The sequence below is a fragment of the Pollicipes pollicipes genome, unplaced genomic scaffold (assembly GCF_011947565.3).
Source record: "Pollicipes pollicipes isolate AB1234 unplaced genomic scaffold, Ppol_2.1 Scaffold_7231;HRSCAF=8579_pilon_pilon_pilon, whole genome shotgun sequence".
Lineage (NCBI taxonomy): Eukaryota > Metazoa > Arthropoda > Thecostraca > Pollicipedomorpha > Pollicipedidae > Pollicipes > Pollicipes pollicipes.
In genome coordinates, this window is record NW_023597034.1 from 9,301,824 (window position 1) to 9,322,623 (window position 20,800).

General features: G+C 57.3%; 2 protein-coding genes across 3 annotated transcripts in view; one reads left to right on the forward strand and one right to left on the reverse strand.

The window, feature by feature from the left end:
* Positions 1-2,011: 2,011 nt before the first annotated feature.
* On the reverse strand, positions 2,012-7,761 carry LOC119109668 (SAP domain-containing ribonucleoprotein). 2 transcript variants are annotated; one of them, XM_037233392.1, is made up of 7 exons: positions 7,653-7,761; positions 6,627-6,686; positions 5,638-5,743; positions 4,983-5,062; positions 4,294-4,524; positions 3,289-3,513; positions 2,012-2,580 (listed from the first exon to the last, which is right to left on the reverse strand). In XM_037233392.1, the coding sequence occupies exons 2-7, from the start codon at positions 6,645-6,647 to the stop codon at positions 2,416-2,418; spliced, it is 828 nt and encodes a 275-aa protein (XP_037089287.1). In that variant the 5' UTR covers positions 6,648-6,686; positions 7,653-7,761; the 3' UTR covers positions 2,012-2,415. The 2 variants fall into 2 exon arrangements, with proteins under 2 accessions (XP_037089287.1, XP_037089286.1); XM_037233391.1 differs by lacking the exon at positions 7,653-7,761 and adding an exon at positions 7,563-7,589.
* A 2,576-nt stretch (positions 7,762-10,337) lies between these two features.
* The window catches only part of LOC119109359 (putative histone-lysine N-methyltransferase CG1716), a gene marked incomplete at its 3' end in the record, with an annotated part of 49,437 nt that continues 38,974 nt past the window's right edge, over positions 10,338-20,800 (forward strand). Inside the window, exons 1-12 of the mRNA XM_037232972.1 lie at positions 10,338-10,560; positions 10,945-11,189; positions 11,385-11,497; positions 12,674-13,014; positions 13,213-13,335; positions 13,510-13,709; positions 13,898-14,058; positions 15,329-15,488; positions 17,678-17,848; positions 19,383-19,474; positions 19,814-20,045; positions 20,422-20,570. Coding sequence (XP_037088867.1) covers positions 10,338-10,560; positions 10,945-11,189; positions 11,385-11,497; positions 12,674-13,014; positions 13,213-13,335; positions 13,510-13,709; positions 13,898-14,058; positions 15,329-15,488; positions 17,678-17,848; positions 19,383-19,474; positions 19,814-20,045; positions 20,422-20,570 — 2,210 coding nt within the window. The remainder of the gene's footprint in view (positions 10,561-10,944; positions 11,190-11,384; positions 11,498-12,673; positions 13,015-13,212; positions 13,336-13,509; positions 13,710-13,897; positions 14,059-15,328; positions 15,489-17,677; positions 17,849-19,382; positions 19,475-19,813; positions 20,046-20,421; positions 20,571-20,800) is intronic.

Below are 20,800 nucleotides of genomic sequence, written 5' to 3' on the forward strand. Positions count from 1 at the left end.
CAGGGGCCGGGCGGGCCGGCCGGGGTCAGCCCCTCACGCTGCCACGAGCGCTGACCGGCGCTGGCTGCTCGGGGTCTGATCCAGCGCGGCCGCGTCCGGGTCAGCAGCGCGTGCAGCTCGACAAATCTCCAGCGCCGCTGCCTGGCCCGAACTCCGCCCCCAGCGCCCGACAAAGGCCGCGGCGCAGCACCGGCGACAAAGCCGCGATCGCTAGATACGGCGAGAGCCATCTAGCTTTGTGGGCCCCCAACAAAATACTGATGACTAATGTCATATTACTGGGTGAAGGAGAAACGATAATTAACACTATGAATTACAAATAACAACGGCGGAGAGCAGCACAGGTCACCCGTGCGTGCATTGCCGGCCGCCGGGATCGGAGAAGCGCCGCTGTTGTTTGTCGTCTCGGCCGGAGGAGAGCTCCAAGGACAGGGCCGGCACGCCCGCGCCGAACTGGAGCATGTCACCGCTCGCCATACACCTCTGGGCGGCCGCCAGTGCACCGGTGACCTCTGGGTCGCCGGCTGGGATGCAAATCGAGCCGGCGGCACAAAGGGGCGCGGCCGGCCGAGGAAGAGGACAGGCCCCAGCGGACGGAGGGACGGACCGGCCCTGACCGACGAAAGGACGGACCGGCAGTGACCGACGGACGGACGGACCGGCAGTGACCGACGAAAGGACGGACCGGCAGTGACCGACGAACGGACGGATTGACTCTGACGGGCGGATGGAGGAACCGGCCCTGGAAGATGGACGGAGGACTGCAGCGCACGCGGCTGCTCACGCATGCACCCCGACTCTGGGATTATCTTGCGCTACGCTCGGCTGGTGATGGCACCCGCTATTGTTGAAAGGAACTTGCACTTTGAATTGAACATTACCTGTCAGCTTCGATGAGAGCAAGATTGACATGCCGACAGAAAAACTGTCTTGAACCTAAGTCCGTGGAGTTCGAGTTGTATCCGTCTTCAGCCCTGACGCAAACTTTCGGGTATTAGAGTTGGGTTCAAAACAGCCAAAGCACAACAGTGAATCTCTGAAACCGTCGTCGGCCGAGGACTTCAGACCAATCAGGCCTCTCCTATCGTATTTGTCACCCGAAGCAGAGAAAGAATGGACAAGATCTAGTCAAGCCTTAACTCAATCCAAGAATGTTTGTGGCTCTAGCTGTTGTTTTTACATCGTTCCTGCGTAACGTGGCGGGTAAATTTTGAGGCAGCAGTGGTCTGAAACGAAGTCGGCGCATTCCGAGGTCGCTGGTAGGGCTGACAATGTCCCGTAAAGCCGGACTGGATTGACACCGCAACACGGAGAGGCCCAGTGCCTTTAACCAACCTGCATGCAAGCAGCAATACATCCAAATGTGCGGCGAGCCCGGCGATAAAATAGAAAGTTGTATTCTGCATCGGTGACCATGACGGCACCATGACGAACAAGTTCCTGGGAACGAGCCCGGTGAGCCCAAGGAACGCAGACAACCGTTTTTACTGCGTGTGAATGGCGTAGCTGGAATCCCGAACACTGGTGTAAACATAACTTGCGTGATGCACGTCTTATTGAGGGGTCAAGCATGGCTGAAGCGGGACATACCACCTTGTCGATACGGGCGCGGCGGTACTGGTGCGGGGCACACGCCGTCGGAACACATGATGGCACATGTGTTATGTTCTTAACGTGCGAGTACCATCCTCTCTCTCTCTCTCTCTCTCTCTCCTCTCTCCTCTCTCTCTCTCATCTCTCTCTCCTCTCTCTCTCTCTCTCTCCTCTCTCTCTCTCCTCTCTCTCTCTCCCTCTCTCCCTCTCTCTCTCCCTCTCTCCCTCTCTCCTCTCTCTCTCTCTCTCTCTCTCTCTCTCTCTCTCCTCTCTCTCTCTCTCTCTCTCTCTCTCTCTCTCTCTCTCGTTCACTCTCTCTGCACTTGTCAGCACCAGTCAAATCACGGAATGTTTAAGATAACATCCACATTTCCCGCATGCCCAACACCGCCCAATAAAGGTGGTGTTTTACAAAAAAAAGATTCCAGTCATTTTATTAAATACACAGGGCATGACGCGATGGCACGTCGCAAAACGCCTCCCTTTTCGAAAATCAGGACGCTACTGCGACATCTGAGCCGGAACAAAAGTGCAGCTTATATGACGTCGTACTGAACCGGTCGCGGTACAAACCTGGTTGCGCTGGATCGCCGCACCGCAAACCTGCACCCCGCGGCGCACGTCCCTTCCAAGCGCAAGGAACTGCCGCAGAGTGCGACACGTGGGCCCGGCCGCTGGGCCGGCGCGGCCCGAGGCCCCGCCTGCCGCCACGGCCGGCCGCCGGCCGGAGGGTACATGGACGCCGTGGACGATGGGTGATGAGCGCGGTGGGCGGACGCCGCGCCGGAGCGCCGTCTCCACCTCCGCCGGTCGGCGCGCGCACTACGCCATGCCGAAGCGAGCGGCGCGGAGCCGCTTCTTGTCCTCCGAGGCCGGATCGAGCGGCGCCGAGGAGGCGAAGCGCGCCGCCCGCTTGGCCTTGACGTCCTCGGGCACCACGATGCCGAAGCGCTCCTTGCGTCGCTTCAGCCGCTCCGACTCCTCCAGCTGCGGGAGGTGGCGCACGTCGCGTTACAGGCTACACCACGTCAGCAGCGAAGTCCGAGTGGCGTCCAAGACAGCGACAAGGCGTGGCGCGAAGCCATGCTTCTGAGCGTAATAAATCGCAAACTGCGCGTAGTTTAGTGGAGAGTTTAGCGTAGTTTCGCAGTCTTCATTAATGGGGCCAGTCCACGTTGAAACAGGGCGGAAGAGAGCTTAATGCTTGGCGCCGTAGCGTTGTAATGCCTCTCGCATACCGGAGCCAGCAATTAAGAGGGGGGGGGGAGGTATTTTGTATAGCGGTTTCATGCCGCGATAACCGAAACAACTCAACTCTACGACGACGAATCAGAGGCAACACTCACTCAGTCTACAACACCAGCCGCCGGTCTATAATCGCAACTATCAGCTCCTATCTGGCCGCCAACACCGTCATGTCCACACAAATCCCGCTATCTCGTGAGGTGTCTGCATTCGTGCAGCCGTATGCACTTCGTCAACGTACCATCCGACAACGGCGCGACGCTCAGAGCACGAACACCATCACAAGTGTATCAAGGCGCCATCTTTCGGCCCGGCAACAAATCAACCGCGCTGAGACGACTGACCACCCGACGTACGGCAGAAGCGGACACCCCATCACCACTGAGCAAACGCGAGACGTAGCCCCCCCCTCCCGGATTATGTGTGCTGCACGCGCCGCCGTCGACTCACCGAGATGACCTTCTCGGAGACGGCCTCGCCGAACCTGCCAGCGCGCTTCTTCAGCTTATCCAGCTCGGAGGCGCCGGAGCCGTTCTTCTGGCCACCGGCATCAGCCTGCTGCGGCGCGCCGAACTTGGCCAGCCGCGCAGCCTTCCTCTCCTCGGGCGTGAGCACCTTGAGCGCGGAGACGGTCGGCTTCGCGCCGCCCAGCTTCTCGGACCGCTTGGCCAGTCGCTGTCGGCGGCGGGTCGGCGGGTCAGCTGACGGCACCGAGGCCATGTAGACCATGGTCGGGCAACTCGGACTGGGCTCGCGGTTGACAGTGTTAAAACCGCGAGCTACTCGTTCGACACTGTAGGACACAATTGGTTTTAATCGAACAGCAATACGCTGCTCAACACGCATCAAAACTTCGTGTTGTTGACACAAAGGTGCTCTCGGCTCATCGCGAATCCTTGCTGCCAACACTTAGCTCAGGGTTTATGACAGTGTGTGGTAACTGTGATAACAATGGTCCTACGCAGCGAACGCGAGTATCGGCCGCGTAACACGAAACGCGCACGACAACGTTTAAACATCAGAGGACCAGGACTCGCATTAGCAGGTCATATATGCTGCATGTAATGAGTGCCATAGGATCAAATACATCAGCCGGAACGACTGTCGACAAAATCCTACTGCAGCCTTCAACTCCGCTGATGAGCAAGGATCCGGCACCAGAATCAGATAATCAAATACATCAGATGCAACGACTGTAGACAAAATCCTACTGCAGTCCTCAACTCCGCTGATGAGCAATGATCCGGCGCCAGGATCAGCTAACACATTCCGGGATGAAACTACCTGCTCCGCTTTTTGCCCGAATGCATTGCGCAGCGTCCTCCCCGCCTCCCAAGAACCAACCCCCACATCTGATCACTGCAATCATTTTTCCCTCTCACACACCTTAACCAGCGTCCTCAGGACCCCCCCCCCCCCCCCCGTCGTCTACCCCCGCCCGCTCCGCCGCCGCACCTCCATTTCGGAGAGACCACTGGTGGTCAGCTTGATCCGCTTGCTGGCAGGCGCGTCCGCCGCTGCCGCCGCGGCCGTGGCGGCGGCCGGCGGCGCCGCCTTGGTGGCCTGCGCGATGGCCGTAGCAGCCGCCTGCTGCGCCGAGGCCGCCGCCTCGCGGTTGATCACGATCTTCCTCGGCTTGGCCGCCGGCGTCGCGGTCTCCAGCAGCTTGGTGTCCAGCTCGGCCGGCTGAGGGCAGCAACAGCAGCAGTGACGTGGGAGGTCCACTTGCAGCCCACTCCCGAAGGCAGCTCGAGAGACTCCAGCCGTGCCAGCGACTCGCACTCCGACGGTGTCGTGATTAGCAACAGACAAACAAGAGGGTGCATAGGAAGCAAGGAGACAGCACAACACAGAAAGCTTGGCAATGACAATGGCAGATCCAATGACACATCGACTTGGAACAGAGCACAGGAGTCCATGCGATGTGCGCGTATGAGATGCGCGGCGCGAATGAGCCAAAAATACATACAACTTTGATGGTTTGGTCTCAAACAGAACAGAACCAGTGCTGAATACAAATCAGAAGTCCTTCAAGAAGATGCAAGTTTGTCATGGTAATTGTTAAGCACAGTGAGACTATAGAAAAGCCTTGCAACATACAAGCAAAATAAGATGGAAGACAAAGATCTGGTGCCAGGACCTACCGAGTTGCTGTCTTCATCCTCTTCCTCTCCCAGGAGTTCAGACTCCTTGGCATCAAGGTCTTCCTCCTGATGAGATGAATCTGAAAGCAAGAGCATTGCATTTTGATGGCTTGTAATGGAATATATGCCTCATTCTAACCACATACTAGAAATATGCATAGTAATAACAATAACTGAAGTCATAATATCATACCAAGTAACACATATCAAGTATCCCCAAAAAGAAACCATGTTTCTTCTAACACATGTTGGTTCAATTTGGATAGTGCCAAAATTGCAAAATAGCTGGGGAATTCAGTTTTGCATTTGTGCTTACATTTTCACAAACAACAATCAGCATGTTTATTTTGTTAGCTGATTAATGACACAACTACAAGTGGCCCTTCCAAATTATCATGTGCCTCAGGTGTAAAATGGACTACTTATAGCACATCAGCATACATAACAGTTTAGGAACTGTTTTTGAAAAGAGGTGGGCATCAAAAGCAGGTCTGTCATCAGTGCTTTTTAATGGGTTTTTGCTATTTCTGTGATCTCACACTTTAATGGGAAAATATCAACACAACTAACACATAAAATGGGCCAGAGTAGCTCAATACCAACACAGGCTAGGAAACACGTGACAACTACGTGCTGGATTGAGATCCCGCCATACCTGCACCCTCTGCCAACAAGGCATCCTTGAGCCTGCTGGCAAGCTCGCTCTTGTTTCCGGATGTGGGCAGACCCCGCTCCTTCAACTCCTTCTTCAGCTCAGCAATCTACATGAAGACCCAGTAATGGTATGATGCATCACAATCACAAAAGCACACTGTAACTTACCAGTTCAGGAATCACAGAAACAAGTGTGGGGGGGGGGGGGGGGGAGACTATGGGGGCAGCTGTCATGCACCACTGCAAACATTTAGCATTAATCTTGAGCACTGTGTGAAGAGGAATGAAACATGAAATTGAGTTTGCAGTTAAAAAATATGCTATTATACTCTGTCATCTTCAGATCCTAGTGATCATCATAATATACTTGACAACCATGATGCATGCATAAACACAACTGCACCTCATGTTTCTTCACAGATCTTCACACAAAAAAGTGGTGGCAAAAAATACAGAAGAAAGGCAAGTAAACACTACTAACTGCATTGCAGACCACTGTGGAATATCATGGGCATATTATGGGTGCAGGTGATATGAGCGCAAGGCAAGACTAAAACAATCAATGACAATGAACCACATGATGATCCATTTCATCAGACATCTGATGCAATGCTTAGGCCATGGAATGGGAAGATAGATGGGACAAGGTGCTAGGGATGCTAATGAGAGGTACATGGAAGAAGCAGTATTAGCCAAACAGCACTATCACAGCATCATAATGACAGAAAATTGATACTGGAGGTTTGTGGGGTACAATACCAAACACCAGGCAGCACCAAAATGGCCTTACATTTAAAACATCCTCAAAGCCAAAATGCCAGCTATCAATCAGCCAGGACTGGTAGATGCCCATAGTAGACAATGGTACTAACCTCTACACCAATCATATAATTCATTTACCATTGGGAAGAAAATAAGTTAGCACTAGCACAACACAAAATCATACAGATAACCTCAAGCTTCTGCATTTTCATCATAATTTTTACTGACCTTTAGCTTAGCCACATTCATGATGAGTTGTCTGCTGTGCTGTACACTCAAGACATTGACCTGAAAGAAAATAATAAAGCAGTTGATCCATGAACAGCCACATGTCATCATTTTTTTATTCACACATTCAACAAATTTTCTAAATTCTATCTTTGTGAGGAGCCTGTTATATAAACAAAAATCTAACTAACACACCACAGCTAAAAATGTCTGGGGCCTATGTCAATTGGATTAGCATACAGGTGCTCATTGCCAGAACCCCAAAATGCATGCCATACTAAACATTTTTATCATGGCAGCAACATCACAGCAAGAACTTCATGGTGCATTTATTTTGAATTATAAAAAACTCTGTTTGTCACATGGTCAGTACCAATTTAAATGCATAGAGACAATCTTTCAGGGAATTATAATGCTGCAACAAAAATTTAGCCTGGTCCAAGTTCAGCACATACAAGATTTAGCATGCCAATACCATGTAGGTGGCCAACACAGTGAAACAATTTTGTGTGGACTGGTCTGCAAATAGAGGACTGTGGTCTTGGCTGCTGGACACCTTACCAGTGCAGCTGGTGGAATGCAGATGCTAAACATACACCAATGTGGAGCATGGACAGTGGCAGCTGGTCAGACCCTGGTCAAGCTGGTCTCTGATAAGTTCCTGACCAGGTCAGGGAATTATCAGAGATGAGCACACCTTATTTTTATCATCAGACATGTGCTGGTCAGGCACAAGTAGTCTAAGTATGACCGTCACAGAAAATGAGGATGATCATGAACTCCTTAAACAGTGTGCACAATATTTTTTTTTCAACAGACCACACACTGGTCCTGACATGCTGCGCCAATGCTGGTACTCTTGCTAGCAACTTGTGCATAGGTGGATGATCGATACACGTGGATCGCAGGATGAAGCCTGCAAGTTTCCTTTCTCACTTCGCAGGCCATCTTCTTACTCGGGGCGTTATTACTTGATACACAATATTCACCGCAAACACATCACAATAATACGCTACATGCACTCACCCCAAATATCGTCAACTCCAGCCCGATCACAATTTCCCCGGTTCCCCGGCGTCACTCAGCGCGCGCACGGCGCGCGTTCGCCGAGTTCTCCCTAACCGAACGCGACCTTTGCCGCGACCCTACTAGAATAAAAATAAGGCTTCAGAATGATGCCTTCTTACATGCACAATAAACTTATAAAAGACGGGTTATAGCTACTTATCATTTTTATTTTGAAAATTAGTGTCAAATCTGATAAGCAAACTAGGATTAAAAATGCTACAAAAATATTTTATATTGATATTTAAGCGAATTTACTGGTAACCATCTTGAAAAAAGGACACAGTCCGATCATGACGCACTTGTACAAAATATCCCGCGGTTTGGTTATATCACGACGGACCTGTTTCGAAACTCTTCGGCCGTTTGCAAGCAATGCGACTGAAGATACCGACAAGGGCGGGAACAAGCATCGTTAATGTTTCAAAAATATTCGTATACGTTGATGAAAAATATCCTGATCTAAGGGGGGCAGCGCTTAATACGGGGTTAATTGGTCGCACGCCAGTGTTATGTACAGCCTGGAAAACATCGGTTTGGATGCATAGCGGCATTGAGGCTTTCTGAAAAACACGAGTTATATTTGGAGCTTTCAGGCCGGACACTAAACGCGATGACTGCATTCCCCATAGTTTACTTTTGCTTGAATGAGCCCTTTTATTGTTGTCGACGTAAAAACTTACCACTCATTGAAGAACAGTACTTATTTTCGAAAAAAGTTATAGAAAAGTAAGGAAAGTGCTCCTCAGTTGAAAGCTCAATGTCATATTGATGAAACATAAGCGTATAATCGACTTTACGTACTTGGCATCGTGATGGCAGTATGTTGACAATTCTGACGCAGTGCTGCTTTAATGGTGCGTTGTTTTTGGGCACGGCGCTTTACCCTGAGTGATATTCCGCCAGTGGACGTTCGGCGTAAAGGCTATTTCCGAGTGTCGATGTCTTGCGATTAGGTACTTACCATTGAGAAAGGTTAGCAAAATCTTCTTATAAAATATGAAAGCTAGGATTTTAGCATTTTGAGCAAGGTAGATGCCATTAGAGATCGCGAAGAGCGGTCTTTGTCGGGTTGAGAGGCAGAAGGCAACTGGGTGAATCCTTGGTAAGTATCTGGGATGATTTTTGGTTCTTCTTGTTTGTGAAGTTCAAGGTGATATTTAGATGTCATGTTGTGTATAACATCATTTATGTTTTTGTGATATGGTTTTCTTTCTGCTAACTCAACCAGTGGAGACACACATTTATTTCCTGCCTCAGAAAATGGAAGATGTCACTGGAATTTGCATTAACTGGTTGTATATGGATGGAGTTCAATGTAAGTTTTGGTTCCTATCTTTCTTATCCCTAAGCTTAAGCATTGATTGCAATGCCAGAACTTGTGCTTGATTATGGAAAGTTTCATGTTTCAAATCATGACAGGATGCTGGACATTACAGCTGATGCATGACCAACAAATCAATGCACCAGGTGACTTCTATCATGTCATGATGGTATCACTGGGTGCTTAACTAAGCATGAAACTTGGTGACCTTTACTTTCAAGATATTGTGGTTTGGCTAAGGTGATTTTAAGGCAAACATGCCGTGAAGTGATTATTAATGAATTATTGATATGATAATTCAGCACAATTTGGGCTGGCCTGAGTTTGACACATGCAAGTGTGGTGTCCAGCATGACAATGGGGTATAGGCAATTAGCACACTTTGGTATTTTGCAGGCTGGTAACAGTTCATAATTGTGTGTTATTACCAATGCTTCAGCTAATTCAGTTTCGTTTCCAAGAAAGAAAAGAGCTGTAGATGTCTCATAATATAAATCCACTTCATTATTTTCAAATGCTTTTCAGTGTTCATGAGTTGTTATGATTTTTTAAAAAAATCCTGATGTTTTCTATTTGTTTTTATCTGTGGCATTGTTGTATCATTCCTGGTGAAAGTTAGTCTTTCCCAGTCTCTTGTTGTGCTTCTCAGGCAATGCCTTGAAGTCCTGTGGCATCTTCCACTTTCTGGTGCATTTACTATGCATATTTGGTAGACTGCTGTTCACTTATACATTGACAAGTGCTAGGTGACAATGATATGGAAAACAACTGATTAAATTTGGCATACAAAAGGACTAGTATGTTGTGATCTTGCCTCTGGTGCCAAACACAATCACCTCATCTCTCCCAGGACTCAGTTCACCATGGTGAAACGTGGAGCAGCGCTGGTCTCCGGTCAGGCATCGTCACCGGCCACGGCCGCGTCGCAGCGCGGTTCGCGTGCCACCCGTCGCTCCGCCGGCACCGAGCCCACCTCGCCGGCGGGTCGCGGCCGCCCACGCCGCGCGCCGGCTGCCGCCGACGTCACCGCCGCCCCTGAAACGCCGGCCGCGGAGCCGCCAGACGCGCCGCGCCGCGTCTCGCGCCGCCAGAAGATCCCCAACCGACGTCTGCTGCCCATCACAAACGGCCGCGCGCCGGAGCCGACACCCGAGAGAGCTCGCGCCACCGAGCCGGCCGAGCGGCGGCCGGCGTCGTCACGGCCCGCCCGGCGCGCGCGCAGCACGCCGGCTGCGCCACGCGCCGCCAGGGGTCGCCGCAAGGACGCGGCCGTCGCGCGGAGCGACGCTGCCGACGGCGGCGACGTCTCCGACGGCGTGTCGATGGACGCTGAGGCGAACGGCCCGGCGTCGAGCGGCGGCGTGGCCGCGCTGCCGCCGATGACGTTCTGCTCGGTGAAACTGGTGCGGTCCGAGCTGCGGTCGTCGCCCTCGGACGCGACAGTCGGCGGCGACTCGTCGCTCGACAGTGCCAGTCTGCCGTCCGAGAGCGGGCCGGCCGGCGGCGGCGACGCTCAGTCGGGGCGAGTGGAGGACTCGGGAGACGGCGAGGGAGGGGCAGATAGTGCCACGGCCGACCGCGAGCCACGCGCGCCCGGCCCGCCCGACGACCGTGACGTACACAGTGACGAGTCCTCTGACTCGGTGGTGCGGTTTAAGAACGCGTCGGCGCTGGAGAGCTCGCTCGGGGACTCGATGGATCTCGACAGCACCACTGAGGACGGGGACGCGAGTCTGAGAAGCGGCCCGCTCGAGTGCCATGCAGGGCACGTGGACCTGCCGGTCTCCCCTGCACCAGCATCAGACCTCACCGACCCACCCAGCCGTTCGTCCGATTTTCCACGGTCCGGCGACGACCCACAGCAGTCCGCGGAGTCCGGGGACGTGCCCCCGGCCGGTGTGGTGGCTGCTCATGTGGCGGTGCCGCGAGTGGCCGAGCCGGTGAGCCCGGAGCCCGACATGGAGGTGGCTGCGAGCCCCGTGCCGGCCGCCGTAAACGGTCTCAGCCCGGCGCCGTTCGCTCTGGACTCACCGAGTCCGCTGCCGGAGGCGCCCGAGTCGCTGGACGGGCCCCTGTCGCCGGCACCGCCGCCCGACCCCGACGACAACGCCTGCAGCTTCCCGTCGCTGCCGTCCAAGGCGTCTGACTCGGAGGACAGTCGAACGAACGCGTCCGTAGGGTCGCTGCCGGCGGCCACGGCCGACGCCGGCGGGCCGACGGCAGCAGCTGCTGCGCCCGGCCGACTGGGCGCCGAGGCCCTGCCGAGGCCGCCGCTACCCGAAGAGGAGTCCATGCCGCTGCCCCCCGCGCATGAGGAGTCCGTGCCGGTGGCTCCCGCAACCGAAGAGTCCATGCCGTTTCGTCCTCAGGACGAGGAGTCCACGCCGCTGCCTTCGGTGGACGAGGAGTCCATGTCCCTACCTCCTGAGAACGAGGAGTCTTTGCCGCGACCGGCTGCCGACGCAGAGCGCTCACGATCGCCGTCGGTTGACGATCAGTCCCTGCCGCATCCTGGTACGGGCGTCGAGTCCCCGACTCGGTCTCCCCTTGGTGAGGAGTCCCTTCCACGTTCTCCCGCGAATGTCCAGCCCTCGCCACTCGCCTCAGTCGATGACGAATCGGCGCCTCCGTCGTTGGACGGCGAACCTCAGCCGCCACCCTCCGCGACCGAAGCGTTTCCCGCGCCGCACACGAGCCTCGAGTCTCCGCCGTCGTCGTTGGACGTGGAATCCCTGCCGCCGCCTGTTGCGGGATTCTCCGCAGGGCATACCGGGGGCAGTGCGCTCCAGCCTCCGTCGCCGCCGGACGAGGCCTCTCCGCCGCCGCCGCCGCCACGCTCAGTGTCCGCTTCCGAGGAGGATAGCCGTAGCAGCGGCGCCGGCTCGCCGCCCGACCTCTCTGACGACGAGGACTTGCTGTCGCCGGGCGAGCTGGCTGCGCTCTGGCCGCCGCCGCCCAGCTCCGGCAAGCCGGTCGTGCTGCCCATGGAGGCGGACGAGGTAGACTCACCGGCGGCCAGCGACGACAGGCTGCTGTCGCCGTCGGAGTCGGCCGACAGCCGCGGCCGCCGCTCGCCCTCGCCGGGTGGCTCGCCTGCGCGCAGCCCCGCGGAGGCGCCGACGGAGACGGGCGCGGCGCGCAGCCCGCGCCAGTCGCCGTCGCCGCCGCCGCCGCCGACTCTGCTGCACGAGCGGTTGCGGTCGCTGGACGTGAGGGACCCACCGCCGAGGGAGCCGGAGGCCGCGCCCGGCGACTGGAGCTCGCCCAGTCGACGTTCGGCGTCCGGCACAGACCCGGGACTGCTTGGCGCGGAGGATGTGGCAATGATACCGCTGCCTAGTGAGACGGCGTCGGGTCTCTCAGCCGGTGCGCGGGCGCCGGCCAGCGGGGTGAAACTCCCGCGGCCGCCCGCGGGTGGTGCGGATGAAGCTATCCCCGCGAGCGTGTCCCCACCCGCGCCGGCTCCAATGGCGCCGGTCGACATGGACATCTCAGCTTCGGAGTCGTCGGGGGACGAAGCGGCTGACGAGGCGGCTACCGCGCCCGCTCCGGAGGTGGTCGCCGCGAGTCCGCCAGCCGTGGCCGCGAGCTCCCGCGCACCGGAGGAGCCGTTGGTCCGGGCGTTTGGCGGCGGCGCGGTGCCGGCGTCTCCCGCCAGCCACGAGGGCTCCGTACCCAGTGAGGACCGCGCGTCGCCTTTCATGGGTCTGTTTGACGAGGACGACAGCCCGTTTGTGGTGCGGCCGGCCGACGAGCCGGCGACGGAGCCCGCGAGCCCACGCCTTCGCTCGCCGCCGCCCGAGGAGGGTCCCGAGAGCGGCTTGGCCCGGCGCGTCGTCAACAGCTACGGCGGCGCCAATCGAAAACCGCGCGCCGACCCCGCCACCGCGCGCGGCAAAGTGGTGGTGATGAGCGGTGGCGTCGAGCGGCTGCAGAACGTCATCGCCCAGTCGGACGCTCTCATCCTGCAGTCGGGCGCCGCCAACGCGCAGGCGCTGCGTGCGCTGGCCGGGCCCGTGCCGCTGGTGGTGCGCTCGCAGCTGGCCAGCGCGGCGCCCGGCGCCGTCATCACCGCCTCGCGGCCGGTGGTGGTGCGCTCCGACTCGCTGCTGGCGCGTGCGGCCGGCGCGCTCGCACCGCCGGCCGCACCCGGCGCGCGGCCCGAGCAGGCTGCTCAGGCGGCCGCGCGGCCGACAGCGGCCGACACCAAACCGGAGGCGGCGAAGGCGCTGCCGGTGGCGCCGGTCGCCCAGACCGCCACGCAGACGGCCTCCGGCCGGACCAAGCCCAAGGCGAAGTTGGTCGAGCGGCTGGCGGGAAGTCCAAAGCGGACGCCGGTCGTTGCGGCCGCCGCGGCCGGCGCCAAGCCAGCGCCGAAGCCGGAGCCGCGGGGGGCGCAGTCGGACGGTGATGGGCGCAGGGCGGCGGGCGGCGACAGCGGCGCATCGGTGTCGACGTCGGCGTCGGCGTCGGCGTCGGCGGCCGCCGCCTTAGACCCGCTGGACATCCCGCTGCCGCCTACGCGCGCCCCGGCGGCCGGCGCGCGCCAGGCCGCCGCGCCGGAGAAGCCGGTCAAATGTGACGCCAAATCGGCGCCGAAGACGGAACCTGGCGCCCTGCAGAAGCAGAAGTCCAAGGACAGTCGAGTGGACGCCATCAAAGACAAGGATCTCAACAAGCTCAGGAACTTTAGGGTAGGTGATTGTTAAGCTTCTGAATCACGTTTTCAGTGGAGCACGCCGCGTGGCTTAAACGCGACTTACAATGCTACCTACGAAGTCTTTTCAACTTGATGAGCTTGTAACCGAACGTGACCTAAAGTCTGATGCTCCAACCGCAATACGGGACGTGCATTACCTTAACTCTCGGCTCGCTCGCGCAGGTGATTTCCGACTCTATCTGGCTGAAAAAGCCAAAGACGACGAAGCAGCAGAAGGAGGCGCGCCACATGGTATGCGACTGCTACCTCTCGCCGGAGGAGATGGAGCGAGGAGACATGGGCTGCGGCGAGGACTGTCTGAACCGGCTCCTCATGATCGAGTGGTGAGCATCCCTGCATCCCCGCAGCCATCCATCCCCGCAGCCATCCATCCCCGCATTCCCGCATCCATCCATTGCCGCATCCCCGCGTTCACCCATCCCCGCATTCCCGCGTCCGTCCATACCGCATCCATCCATTCCCGCATCCCCTCATCCATCCATTGCCGCATTCCCGCATCCACCCATCCCCGCATTCCCGCACTCATCCATATGGCATCCATCCATCCCGCATCCATCCATCCCTGCATCCATCCATCCCTACATCCATCCATCCCCGCATCCATCTATCCATCCATCACTGCATCCATCCATCCCGCATCCATCCATCCCCGCATCCATCCATCCCCGCATCCATCCATCCCGCATCCCCTCATCCATTCATCCCCGCATCCATCCATCCCGCATCCCCGCATCCATCCATGCCCGCATTCATCCATTCCCGCATCCATCCATTCCGGTATCCCCGTATCCTTGCCTACAATCGTTGAGGTGCTGTTTCATATACGGTTCGTAGGTGATACGGGCTGTGCAGCCAAGCTGCCCGTGCACGTCTGATTAAGATGCGTGATACATGCATTTTGACCGCAGTCCCAAGGTAGTTACCGCTTGCAGGCTAAGTGTTTTCAAAATGGCATCAGCTTCTGGCAAGCATTGCGCTAAAGCGTTACATCGCTGACGGTGTATGGTTTCTGTGCTGGCTGTCAAAAGCGGAGTCACCTCGGTGGCGCGGTTGACCAGTGCGCGGGCCAATATAGGTCAGGGGTATTTGGTTCAAACCAGACTTTGACAGGCTGTTTTTCGACCCACTCTCACCCAAGAGTGGGCAGCAGCTGTGGAGTGATTGTCCTGTCGCGGGATGACGCAGTGCTAACTTAGTCGGCGGCGGCGGGTTCCCGCGCATGGTCCGCTCTGATATAGACTCTTGGGTCCGGTGACCCGGCACGACCTCGCTCGAGGCCAGTGGAGCGGTCCTCTGACCAACGGGTCCGAGAAGTCAGGGTAGGCCCCCGTGTGCAGACGGCGGCAGGCATCCCACCAGCAGGCGCGAGACCAAGGCGTTCAAGCACCGAAAATATGACACACATCTACGGAGTAAGGTGTACAGCGCGTGCGCAATTAATTTTTAAGATCCCGACTTGGGGTACCGATTTTATTGGCTGAAAACTCGCTGTCATGGCTGCCTGGATAGTCTCGGGTGTCGCGTGGCCACGCACTACCGCGCAGCCACGCCGGGTACACTTGCCGACTCCACTGACGGCCGCGTCCTTGACAGCGGCTCGCGGTGTCCACTGGGCGACCGATGCTCCAACAAGCGCTTCACCAGGAAGGAGATGTACCCGACGAACGTGTTCAAGACCGAGCTGAAGGGGTACGGCCTGCGCGCCGTCACCGACATGCCGGACAACGCCTTCATTTACGAATACGTGGGCGAGGTGAGGAGCGGTCCCGGTCGTGTTCCGTTCGTTACGACGCTGCCTTTGCTGGCTGAGAGGGAGCGCTTGGGCGCGGCTGGGTGGACGTATATAGGTGAAGCCTTTCGGGTGTTGAAGTGTAGCTGGCGAAGGGATGGCGAAATGTCCCCAGAGGTGTCGACACTGGCCCCGACCTAGATGTGCGGTTCGTCACGACAGGTCCATCAGTTGCCAGTATTTCTGTGCTTGCTTATGTTACATCACAGCCTTGGGTATTTTCGACGGACGTTAAGCAGCCACCCCACCTGCATGCACGTCTCTGGGCCATCAGTATGGCAAAACGCTGTCTTTGGATCAGTCTTGAAGGGACCTAAAATCAGCCCGAAAATGCCTCACTGATAATACTTTGCTACTTGGTTCCGTTTGCGAACAGAAATGCGAATTACGAAAGGCACTGTTTCGGCTCCTCAGTATCGCACACCTTGGCTGTTTTGAGCTCTCGCACGGCCCAGCCTAGCGTGCCCAGCTGCAGTGGTTCCACAACGACCTTTCCGAGAAACGTGCGGAATGTAAAGTCGATTTTGCAATAGCTGTGCTTTTGGTAATGGCCGACTGACGATTTGCAAGGGCTCTCTTGCATACTTTTTCTGTGCTGTAGCTCTGACATAAATATACACCCGTGCAAACGAGGAGTTGAGAATGCGTAGCGTCACATCTTTATAAAAATTGATTCTGCTGGGAACCCATACACCATTTCTAGACTCCAATTAAACCATTTCTCGAGCCGCCTTTATGCATCATGCAAAGATTGCCACTTGTCACGAGTAAGGGGGAAACACAGCGAGAGGAATGTCGCCGAGTGACCCAAGAGGTGTGCCGCAATTTTTTACGCATTCAGCTCAGGAAGTAAATGTTCTGTCTGCCCAATCCCCGTAAAGGAATAGTACCAAAAGAAAAGTTTCTGGGTATAAAAAAGCGCTACGGTAGTCGCGTGGCTCGTCGATGCGACGCGCTCAGGTGCTGAGGCTATTGGCGTCGCTTATCTCTCGCCCTGGCAGGAAGAGCGGGCACCCGGGGATCGGACCCCGTACCTCTGGTATTCCAGACGTGCAATGGTTAATGCGGACGCGTTAACCACTGCACTATTGTAACCCTCAGTAGCTGCATGACTAGTTGTCACTGTTCATAGCACTAGCAAGTTCACCTGGTTTTCCCAAAGTATGCCGTAAGGTGTTACATGTTGTTTAATGTGAGGCGTGAATGAATCCGAACTTGGCTGCAGACAGCACCATTTCACTTCCAAGTGTGGCGGCGGCCGTAGTGTAGCCGCCCAGCTTAAACGGCCGAACAAATCCGCCGCAGGCGTGGCGGCGTGGCTTTGTGTCCACCGACAGCCCATGACACACATCCCACCCACCGAAGCCTAAGTCGCCAAGCGCCAGCCGGTTTGGAATGCTTACGCTATTGTTATCGAGATAAGGTATTATGAGCTCTCATACGATTTAAGACAAAACCAATTTGATCGTGAAATCTGCTGGGCGATTAGTTTCGCGTGCGATGGGCAAAATCAAAGTAAACCTACGTGCAAAGTGGTTTTCTTCACCGGCTCATGTTTTAATGGGTCAGAATTGTCTGGCATTTGTACAAGTTGGCGGTATGACTCGCCGGATTTTGGAGAAACTTTGAATCTGTCCACCCGGGATGGGAACCCTGTGGGATAGCACGAAAGATAGATACGCTGAAGAAAATCAACATCGCACGAAAATGTTCCCTGCTTTAAAGATCTCCGCTTATGTACTTATAACGTAATCTTGAAGGCACTTTCTGATAGTGGTGACGAAGAGGCAGCAGGCTTGCCGAAAGAATTGAACCAAAAATATTTCAGGTAGGAAAACAGGGCCGCTGCAGGATAGTTGCCTTGATTCGGGTACGCCTAATCTGCGTGTGTACAAGTACAGGACAGCTGTCACGCCACTGTGAGCCTGTCGTGCGCACCGATACCCGTCTAAAGACTGGTACGCCCCCTGATATTATTCTGATATTATTCGACGGGTGGCTCATCCCCACTGCGTCTCAGCGTCGCCTGTGGCCGTCTTCGTCTCCATCCACTGTCGTACGCGTAAACAGCGACCCCAGTTGTTTCTTTGCTTATTTGTTTTATCTGCTGGACGCGTGCAGGGCCCGCTGATGATGCTGACCTGTGCCGCCAGGTGCTGGACTCCCAAGAATTCCGGCGACGTACCAACGAGTACGACCGGCTGAAGTACCACCACTACTACTTCATGGCGCTGAAGGGCGACGCCATCATCGACGCCACCGAGAAGGGCAACGACTCGCGCTTCATTAACCACAGCTGCGATCCCAACGCCGAGACGCAGAAGGTGGGCGGCCCAGAGCGACGTCGGCGTACCGTAGGCGCGGCCGGTGGCGCGGCGAGAGCGGAGTGGGGAGAGGGGATGGACTGTGGTGGTGCGGCGAAGGCGGAGCGGGGAGGGGAGGGGATGGACTGTGGTGGTGGCGCGGCGAGAGGAGGGAATGGGCTGTGGTGGTGCGGCGAGAGGAGGGGATGGGCTGTGGTGGTGCGGCGAGAGGAGGGGATGGGCTGTGGTGGTACGGCGAGAGGAGGGGATGGACTGTGGTGGTGGTGCGGCGAGAGGAGGGGATGGGCTGTGGTGGTGCGGCGGGAACGGAGCGGCGAAAGGGATAGGCTGTTGTGGTGTGCGACCGGGTTTCGAAGCCGTTGAGATGTGTTTGAAATTTCGTGACAGGAGTGAAGGTGTTGGGTGGTGGCATTCCGTCCACCGCTTCAGCGGTATGAAAGCGGACATGGGTTGGGCGTTCTGCCTGAGCCATGTTAACCAGCAGTAGGCGCACCTGGTGCTGGACCTCTGGCACCTGGACGTCTGGCAGCGTCGGTGTCGGCGAGTGCCGCCGCTGCAGTCCCCTGGTCCCAGGACATCGGCCCCCGCCTCTGATGCGCCGTCGTCTCGCGGCTCTGCCGATCCCGAGCGCACCCGCCGGCGCAGCGTCGCTCCGCCCCTCTGCGACCCTGGCGGTCGGTGCCGCCCGGGCCTCTCGGGCCTCCCGGGGCTCCCGGGGCTCCCGGAACTCCCAGGACTCCCAGGACTCCCAGGGCTCTCGGGACTCCCGGGCCTCCCGGGACTCCCGGGACTCCTGGGCCTCGGTGCCATGGCCTCGTCCCGTCCAGCCGCCGTCACCGGCTGCTGTGACGACCGAGCGGCCAGCTGGGCGCCGGCGCTCAACAATCCTGACACGTGACACGCCTGCGAGGATACAGAGACGTGGGCCGTGGGATTCGCGGTGACGGCGCGGTGGGCGGGGGGGGGGGAGGAGGGGGAGCAGGGTAAGGTCGGGAGGCGGCGCACCGCTGCTGCGCACGGGGTTTGAAGCTGCCGCGCCGCTAGAAGCACCCTGCGTGAGCCCGGCGTGTCAGTGATAGGACGGGGGGATATCGGGGAGGAGATATGGCCAGTCGAATGAAGGCCTCACTGCGAAGGGCGCATTATCCCCATACCCCCTTATCTTATCCCCATAGTGGTCGTCTTGTACCACCGACCTGGTGACGCGGCCGGGCACGGATCATGTTTTTGAGACGCGGGTCGCTTTTGAGCTTCGCTCGACATCAGCGGACGGTCAGTTGGAGATCGGAGCATCCTTCGAACGTATGGGGGCTGGTTTTCATGAGACTTTTGACAGGATGCTGCTTCTTCGGTGCGTGTGTGCCGAGGTTTCAGACATCACATGACCGGCCGGCTCAGGGCACGCGCGTGGAAACTTCAGAAGCCGCAGTTACTGAGCAGGCCTGCTGGCTGTGTCGGCGCCGTGTCGCACCACGATGGGCTGCTCCCTGGTGGCGGCGCGAAGACTGACCCGAGAACCGCTATCGCATTGCAGTGGACGGTGAACGGAGAGCTGCGTATCGGCTTTTTCACGCGGCGCCCGGTGGCGGCCGGCGAGGAGATCACGTTCGACTATCAGCTGCAGCGGTACGGTCAGCGCCGCGCGGGAGACGAGTCTCTCGTGGAAGGCTTGGGCGGGGTGGGCGTTGTGTCCGCCCTCCTCCAAACTGACGGACATCTGACAGTCCGGCGGAGGCGGGAGAACGGCAATATTGTGTGTGGCTTTGCGGGGCGTTTGGAATGTTTGCTACCGTTTTGCAGCTCGCGTCTCTGCGATTGGAGGTCATGAAATGCCTGATATCGAGTCCCAATGCTCCACCTGGTGTGGAGTTTCCGCCACTGGACCGCTCGACTTGGCCACCTGACGTGCGAAACGCTTCGGCCTCCGCACGACGCGACGCGTCCGACGCCCCGCTGCGCTTCCAGGTACGGCAAGGAGGCGCAGAAGTGCTTCTGCGGCTCGGACATATGCCGCGGCTGGATCGGCGAGAAGACGGACGAGCCGCCGGCCGAGGACGACGACGAGGACGAGGACGAGCGGGCCGAGGAGGCGGCGGACGAGGCCGGAGCGGCCGTCGGGCCGGCGGACGCGGCCGGCCCCCGGCCGCCGGCCCCCACCAAGAAGGCTAAGCTGCGCAAGGACGCTGAGAAGCGAGACGTGAGCCCGGAGCTGATCACCGAGCTCGTTCTGGCGGCGACTGTGACGTGTGTGGACGGGCGAGTGGGTTGGTCATTATCGGGAACGATAAGTTTGATATAGAACGATGCTTTTGGATTCGTTCATAACAGTTTGAAGCCTTCGCTTTGCTTAGGGTTTAGGAAATGACCGATCGGATTAGCAATGAAAGGCATCAGTCGAGTCACCTTTACTGCGATGCGGTTCAAGCTCTGTCCATATTTGTCGATATCTTGCATCTGCATTTCCTGCCACGCCGTGGTTATCTGGACCCGGCTGCTGCACCACACACGGCCGGCGGCTGGTGGGCACCGTCGGCGCCCCCACCCTGACGCCCGGCCGGCGCGGCTGTCCGCAGCTGGAGATGGAGATCAACAAGCTGGTGGCGTCCGGTCTGAAGTCGAAGCAGCACACGCTGGAGCTCTCCCGGCTGATGGTGCGCGCCGAGAGTGACGCCGAGCGACTGACGCTGCTCGACCTGATCCGCTCGGCCGATCAGCCCTGCAGGTGACCGGCCGGCCGGCACGCGCCGCCGCCCCCTTCCCCGCTGACGGGGCGCGAGACGCGCGGTCGGAGAAGGCTCACACGGGGGAAGGGGGCCACGCCGAGCAGCGCCGGCCGCTGCACGGCTGGGACGTGGCGCTGAGTGATGCAGACAGACGAAGGAAGTTGACTGGACTCTGGTGCAGCGTAATACTGCGTGGAGGACCTGATGTTCTGTGATGATGTATTGCTAC

Bases quoted from the DNA above. Each gene is read 5' to 3' on its own strand.
- LOC119109668 (XM_037233391.1), bottom strand. The intron at 5,744-6,626 runs GTCAGTAAAAAT...GTCTTCATGTAG, and splicing joins TGAATGTGGCTAAGCTAAAG to ATTGCTGAGCTGAAGAAGGA. The intron at 2,581-3,288 runs GTGAGTCGACGG...CACCTCCCGCAG, and splicing joins TCTCCGAGAAGGTCATCTCG to CTGGAGGAGTCGGAGCGGCT.